General features: G+C 43.8%; 1 protein-coding gene across 1 annotated transcript in view; it reads right to left on the minus strand.

Moving 5' to 3' along the window:
* Nucleotides 1–8,043, minus strand: part of gtf3c1 (general transcription factor IIIC subunit 1) — a 47,015-nt gene that overhangs the window by 17,426 nt on the left and 21,546 nt on the right. Inside the window, exons 17-25 of the mRNA XM_080722012.1 lie at nucleotides 7,851–7,954; nucleotides 7,165–7,629; nucleotides 6,145–6,290; nucleotides 3,662–3,759; nucleotides 3,459–3,555; nucleotides 2,715–2,898; nucleotides 1,987–2,071; nucleotides 314–446; nucleotides 72–156 (exon numbers count right to left, since the gene is read on the minus strand). Of these exons, the coding sequence (XP_080578138.1) occupies nucleotides 72–156; nucleotides 314–446; nucleotides 1,987–2,071; nucleotides 2,715–2,898; nucleotides 3,459–3,555; nucleotides 3,662–3,759; nucleotides 6,145–6,290; nucleotides 7,165–7,629; nucleotides 7,851–7,954 (1,397 nt within the window). The remainder of the gene's footprint in view (nucleotides 1–71; nucleotides 157–313; nucleotides 447–1,986; nucleotides 2,072–2,714; nucleotides 2,899–3,458; nucleotides 3,556–3,661; nucleotides 3,760–6,144; nucleotides 6,291–7,164; nucleotides 7,630–7,850; nucleotides 7,955–8,043) is intronic.

The following is an 8,043-nucleotide window of genomic DNA, read 5'->3' on the forward strand; positions in this document are numbered from 1 at the left end:
ACAGCCATTAACAACACCAGGACAATGGGGAAAAGCAAGACTTCAGATAGGAGATGTTTCATACGACTCACCAGCAAAAGAAAGCCTGAGACTGTTCTTGTTCAGAAGGCTCTTCAGTCTGATCTTGTTGCTGGTCAACTCCCCAGCACTGGGATTCTGAACACAAACACACACACATACATTAACAGATGAAAGAAATCACACCCGGTGTGAAGTGACAAGATATTTGTGTCCTTATATTCTCTCCTTTATGTGGCCATGAATACGATGTAAAAATGTGTGTGTGTGTGTGTGTGTGTGTGTGTGTGTGTACCTCTTGAGCCTTCAGCAGACAGTTTGTCCACACCCAGTTGCGTTTAAGGTGCGCAAAGAAGCCGGAATCCAACCCTCCAGCACCACTATTATCCCCTGGAATCAAACCGTCATCAATCACCTCACGACTGCCTCTGCATGGACGCGCACGCACACGCGCACGCGCACGCACACACACACACACACACACACACACACACACACACACACACACACACACACCACACACACACACAAACACAAAGAGAGAGAGCTGTATTGTGACAACAATTCATTGGCATCATTTAATTTTTGTTCTAGTTATCAATATAGACCCCCCCCCCCCACTTTCATCTACTAATAAGAACAAGCATAAAACTCATATCTGGAAGTCATAGCAGTCCACTGTTGTCCAACGTTTAGTGTGATTAACCACTTAACCCTGTATTGTACAATGGTGGCAATATACAAATAGTGAAAACACATTCTATAGTATGAGTAGATACTGTCTATCCTGTACATATTCTGCACATACTGCAGTAACAACATAACTTAGCAAAGTCAGTTTAAAGCTATACTGTGTAAGTTGCTCAACTAGTGGTCAGAGCTGTATAGCAAACCGCGGTCGCGACTGCGTCTTTCGGCCGTTTTTCGGTTCCTGTGCGTTCAGGCATTCCGGAGAAACTGACTCCTTCACCCGAGTATGTTGTTGTTATGTTGAGGCAAGCTATTTCCTGAGAAGTCAGCAAGATGCGCCTGTGATTGGCCGGTAGTGTACCATGTGTTTATGATCGGCGATATGATTGGCCAACTTATACACATGATGCAGATGACGTCATTTTGCCGCGAAATTCTCCCCCCTTCACGGCTCATAGAAAACATATAAAGAGAAGGCTTTAGAAGCTGAAATTAACGGAGTGGGGGTTCTAAAACTTTAGCGATTTAACAGTTAGGACAATTTTAAGATTTGTTTTATAAAAAAAGTTACATGGTATAACTTTAAGTCTTGTTTAATACATCGACTGCCCACCAGGAGGCGCCAGTCATCCCCTCTGAGTGCCCCCATAGCACTTCCATAGAAGAATACGAGGCCCTGTTGCGTCAATGCATGCGTGATGACGTCACTTGGTCACATGAGCGCAGACAGGATGTTATTGTGTAACTTACTGTATGGGCTAGTGTTGATCATAGCTGTTCACTGCAGATCAAAATTTGGACATTTTGCCGCACGCGGCCACAGTTTTAGCCATAAAACAAACATCGGAGATAAAGGGCTTTAAAGATGGGGAAATACTGTCTGGCCCCCACCAACCCCAGTAATAATGGTGGTATAAGAGCAGCAACAACAAACAACATTAGTATATAGTCGTTGTCGGGTGGAAATCTCGTATCTCCAAATTTGTACGTTCTTTCGCAAATCGTACAAGGTCGTCGCACAAAAGTAGTGAAAAAGTAGTGAAAACAGCAGACCTCCAGCGACATCAAAGAAATTGTCGCGTAGACACCTCGTGGGCACCCGCTGTGTTAATATACATCGTTTTAATTTAGATTCCATGGCATTATATTGTTTCACTACCTTGTTTGCTTTACTATCTGTTTAGCCTTGATACCATGTTCTGCATTAAACTTGTAAAGAACATTGTAAACGGGTTAGGGTTAGTTCACATTTTGTCTACCCCATAAATCTGTACGTACTTGAGCAAGTATGCCAGTCTTGGGAACCTGCCACGTTCTGCCATCAAAGGAAGTCCTCCAAGGCTTCTCTTGGGACGGATCACGCCTGAGAACACAAACACGTTTCACTTCAGCATAAACATAACAGGTCAAAAGCTCACAGTGCGACTCATCGCTTGTGGATCACTTATTGTAAAAAATGTTTTGTGTGCGTGTGTGCCAGCACTACAAATCAATGTTGTAGTGCAGGGTTCCCCAATTAGTTTTCCCCAAGGGCCGAATTATGTCTAGGGTACCAAGCCAAGGGCCACAACATAGCAGGGGGCGACGGTGGCGTTCCCACTACTCCAGCAACAGTTTTCGTCCTTGTCGGGTGAAAATCTTGTATGTCCAAAACCATTCGTTTTGAATTTATCATTTTGAAAATGATTTAAACTAGTGAAAACAGCCGATCTACAAGCACACAACGCCTCGCACCGCGAGGCGTTGTGCGCTTGTAGATCTGCTGTTTTCACTACTTTTGTGCGACGACCTTGTACGATTTGCGAAAGAACGTACAAATTTGGAGATACGAGATTTCCACCCGACAACGACTATATACTAGTGTTGTATGTTGTTGCTGCTCTTATACCACCATTATTACTGGGGTTGGTGGGGGCCAGACAGTAGCCCCCCGCGGGCCGCAAATGGCCCGCGGGCCGCCTATTGGGGAACCCTGTTGTAGTGCAACATCCACCTCCAGTATTTACCCAGCGGTGTATTGAGGGAGACACACAGAAGGTCAAACCAGTAGTTCTCCACATCGTCGATGGTGTTGAATGTGTAGTGTCGCCTTTCAAATGGTTTGTCCGCCGGCTCTTTGACCAGCCAGTAGTGAGGCTCAGAACTGGTTGTGTCAATAATCGTGGCATTGTTCTTCAAGTAAACAAACACCTGTAACGGGAGGGAAGAGGTGATTGAAGAAGTCTGATTTTAGGGATCATGGGACGATACGCGATATTATCGTTTATCCTGATAAAAAACACTCACAATACGGTAATCGTATCGTGGAGATTTAATTTATCGTGATATCGTCCTCCATCATGCACTGGGATCAATTCACCTTTTATTTGCCGAGCTGCATATCCGGTACCACTTAAACCCTCTAAGTCTTTTTTCACTCTCAAATTTTTCACTCTCAAAAATAGCCGATCTACAAGCTCACAACGCGTCGCATTGCGACGTGTTGTGAGCTTATAGATCTGATATTTTTTGGCAAATGTTCCACCCATGATAATGGATTTTGATTATCGTGACAATATCGCAAATCATGATTTCTTTTGTCACAATAATCGTGATATGAGATTTTCATATCGTCCCATCCCTACCTGATTTATACTTAAATTAGCAGAGCTGTTGCAGAAGATGTGAAATGCATGTTTGACTGGTATAACTGTAACTATACAGCATGTTTTCATACCAACTAGACCTCGGGAACCATGCAAGATTTGTACCTGGTCTTTTTCCTGGAACTTCTCCAAATGCCCAAAGTGGAGCAGACCCATATAGCTCAGTCTCTGCAAGTGCTCATGGAAAGTGAAGACGTACCTCCTAATATGAAACACAGAAACAGGTCATTTTCTTATGTGGTGGCGTGCGTGTGTATACTTAGGCGTAAAAGAGAGTGGCAGAGGGAGAGACACAATGAGAAAGTTACCGTTTGTAAAGAATCTGTAATTTCAAAGAAGCTGGCAGGAATCTGACAAGATAGTGTTGCTTCACGGGGTCCTTCAGGTATGGTGTCAGCCCCTCTACCTATGTGCAATGACAGGAACATGTCTTACATGCATGCACACACAATCAAATTCAACAATAAGAGATCATCGACTGCTATCTAATGAAAAAAGAAATAATCTATCTATAAATGCGACAAATCTCTGTCTGTCTGTCTGTCTGTCTGTGTGCGTGTGTGTAATCCGCGTATCTGGAGAACCGTTCGTCCCACCGGCTTCAGATTCGGCACGCGCGTTCCCCGCCGCGGCGCGGAGTGCAGTGCCGGGCCTCGACCCGACCCGACGTGCGGTTTTCCGAAACCGGCGCGAAACGTTCGGAATCTCCTTATGCGGAGTTGATTGTTGACATCAGGCTGTTCCGGAGGAAATCGGCGCAAGCGCTGACTCATTGTGACATCACTTCATAAAAGGCTCTGACATCACGTACGCCACATGAGTCAACAAAAAATCTCTGTGAATGTGTATGTATGTATGTAATCCGCGTATCTCGAGAACCGTTCTTCCCACCGGCACGCGCGTTCTCCAGATATGGGCATAAAATGAATGCCCGTATGCGGAGCTGATGTCTGACATCAGAGTTTTCAGCAACCGGTACTGTGTGTGCAGAGATCTCCATATATGGGCATAAGGGGACAAAGGCAAACAGATGGTCAAAACGGGTCCTATGACAACAGGTATATTGGGGTTTGCATTAAAGGGTGGGGCATTCATGGGGTCTGCTCCAAAAAAGAAAAATAAAATAAAAGAGACAAAGACAAACATAAGACAAGCAACAAAGCGTGGGACTGGGAGGATGACTTGAATGATGCAGATTTAAGCAGGCTGCGTATTCTGCTTAACTTTTTCGCCGCCGTTGACAGTCCTCACCGTCATTGAAAGGGTTAATACCATGGCGCCGTTGACGGTGAGGACTGTGAATCTTACTGTATATACAGTAAAGATATTATTACTTACTTAATGTCGCTCCGGTCCCGCTCGCATCGGTAATGTCGGCGATTTGTTTACAACGCACGTTGGGCGTGCACGCGAAGTGAAGCTCCTCAATGTTAAGTCAATGGAGAGGCCCATAAAGAAACTTCATTTAAACAAAATAGCCATTTTGAGACATTTTGCAGCAGATCTAAATGTAAACAAGGGCCAAGGCAGGGCGCAGCCATCTTCCCTCTTCTTGTCCCACACTGTCATGTGACTAGATGACGTAATCGTTTCCGTCAAGTGATAATCCAAAAAAACAAAAACAACCCCCTTCCAGCCCTTCAAAATAATAGCGGCGGCCTATGGAGGAAACCACGTGGCACCGAGGCACCAAGCAACCTTCAGATTAAGAGGCAGTAGATGTGTTAAAGAAGAAACAAACAAAAAGCAACAGAGATCTCATATATGGGCATAAAATGGACGCAGATAAACAGATATCTCCATATATGGCATATATGGGCATAAAATGGACGCAGAATCACAAAGATCTCCATATACGGGCATAAAGGGACACAGACAGACAGATACAGAGACAAACATAAGACAAGCAACAAAGCGTGGGACTGGGAGGATGACTTGAATGATGCAGATTTAAGCAGGCTGCATATTCTGCTTAAAGAAGAAACAAACAAAAAGCAACAGAGATCTCATATATGGGCATAAAATGGACGCAGATAAACAGATATCTCCATATATGGCATATATGGGCATAAAATGGACGCAGAATCACAAAGATCTCCATATACGGGCATAAAGGGACACAGACAGACAGATACAGAGATCTCCATATATGGGCATAAAATGGACGCAAATAGACAGATATCTCCATATATGGGCATATATGGGCATAAAATGGACCCAGAACTATATCTGCAGTGATCTCCATATATGGACATAAAATGGACGCCGACAGATAGATACAGATATCTCCATATATGGGCATAAATGGACACAGGCAAACAGATGGTCAAAACGGGTCCTATGACAACAGGTATAATGGGGTTTGCATTAAAGGGCGGGGCATTCATTCCCTATTTACATCGTTCCCGAGTTGGCCAGGTCGCCGACTAGACGCTGGGCCGCCCATGTTGAAAAATGTTCATATATTTAAATAAAAGGTCAAGAATAGTGGAAATAGCAGATCTATAAGCTCACAACGATGCGACGCGCTGTGAGCTTGTAGATCGGCTATTTCCACTATCAATGTTCTTTTTTAAGTATAAAGTTGTCAAATATGTCAGTAATTATGTGTCATATCTACCATGTGCAACTTAAAAGCAGAAATGTAATTGTCAACGACAAAAACACAATTAAATCGTTAATCGCAATTGTTTGAGTGACAAATAATCGTCATGTAAAATGTCATAATCGTGACAGCCCTACTGCTGCACTTAAAATAAAGTTTGAAAACTGTGTGCTTAAGTCTGCTTACCATATAGTTCAACTGTGTGACCTGTACAAAGATGGAGAGAGGCATGCAGAGGAGGACATCTCCAACCAGGGACCAGCCGCTGCCATACTCCTTGTGTACGGGAATGGGGGGAATGAATCTCTTCCAAGAGATTTCATCCACATAAACTACAACAACACACAGTGGTTAGGGTTAGGGTTAAAAACAACAAAGGCAAGATTAAGTGTTCATAAGGTAAGACCCGGTGTGAACTTATGCAATCGACAAGGTCAAGAAGATTAATCCAATTTTGATAACATAATCATTAATTAATATCTCAGAAACAAAGCGACGGTTAATTGAAGACCAGGCCCGAATGAATTACAGAATGATATACCTAAGTGATTTAAAAGTGCATCTAAATTGACGGGACCACAACATTGATTGATTGAATAATTTATTATTCAAAAGATGTCAGACATTAACACTACTACTGCCTTTTAATTTGAAGGGATGCTTGGTGCCTTGGTGCCGCGCGCTTCCTCCGTAGGCCTCCGCTATTATTTTGAAGGGCCGGGCGGGGGTTGTTTTTGCGCAGGTGGATTATCACTTGACGTCAATGTTTACATCATCTAGTCACATGACAGTGTGGGTCCAGAAAACAAACATGGCTGTGCCCAGCCGAGTGCAGTTTGTGTCTGTAAACAGTCCACCCTTTGGATCAAAATGTCTCTTTTTGAGTAAATGAAGACTCTTTATGGGCCTCTCAATGGATTTACTATGGTGGAGCTTCACTTCGCGTGCACGCCCAACGTGCGTTGTAAAAATATCGCGGACATTACCGATGCGGGCGGGACCGGAGCGACGTACTGCAAGTAATAATACTTTTACTGTAAATACAGTAAGATTGACGGTGCTCACCGTCAACGGCACCATGATTTTAACCCTTTAAATGCCGGTGAGGATCGTCAACAGTAGCAGAACTGTTAAGGCTTAAAAGGATAACACAAAAAAGGCCTGGGGACTTGTGAAGTATTTACTTCCAATTCAAACCGCCCTCACCTTTAAGATTTGGGAGGAAATGACTGATGTTGGACATGTCCTTGAATTCATCATCTGGGTCATCTGATGCCGTCCCCTCATGCCCAGGTGACCTTCCATCCTGCCGAGGCGGTGTTCCATCCGGCTGAGGTGACCCTGCATTCAACCGGTCCCCGATACTGGAGGCCAAGTCTTCGGAGGTTGTCCCTTGTCCATCTGCATCCGTTGAATTCTGCGTGTTGTTGACATTGAGATCATTGCCTGAGGATGGCGGATTCGAGGGCTCTGGGTTTTCACACGAGACTGTGTGTGTGGGATCTGTGTTAGAGGCATTTGCATCTGCGGGAGACTGGCTGGAAGCGTTGGTGGCGCCCGTGGCACCCTGTCGAAGCGGGTGCCCGTGCATGAGGTACCAAAGGAAGTTATGAATTACACGCAGACGATGCATCTTGGGTTGATATCCCCAAGCCCTGCTCATTCCTTTGACTGTGGAGAACAGAGACATTGGGAACAGATGTGGGAATAGTTAATGAAATAAATAATTACAAAAAAAAACTAATGTATGTATGTTTAAACAGAGACATACAGTATGACGTAAACAAATCACTTTCATTAATACAGTAAACAAGTAAACAAATTTTAAGTGCAAATTTAAAGAATGAAATTATATTGTTTATCAAAGTGTAATGTATACAAACACACAGAACCTGCAATAGGTTTGAATTCAAAAGATTCATCATCCTTCACTTTCTGTTTCTGATTTTCAGACTTCTTTTGACGTTCTCTGGCTTTCTCCTGAGCCCGCTGCTGACTGAAAGGGGATCAGAGAGAGGAAGGACAATATGTAAAGACTACATCTAACGACAACCTTATTCTTGACTTGTAGGACCAAAACGTGGA

The sequence above is a fragment of the Nannobrachium achirus genome (genome assembly GCF_963921795.1).
Source record: "Nannobrachium achirus genome assembly, chromosome: 3".
NCBI classification, from domain to species: domain Eukaryota; kingdom Metazoa; phylum Chordata; class Actinopteri; order Myctophiformes; family Myctophidae; genus Nannobrachium; species Nannobrachium achirus.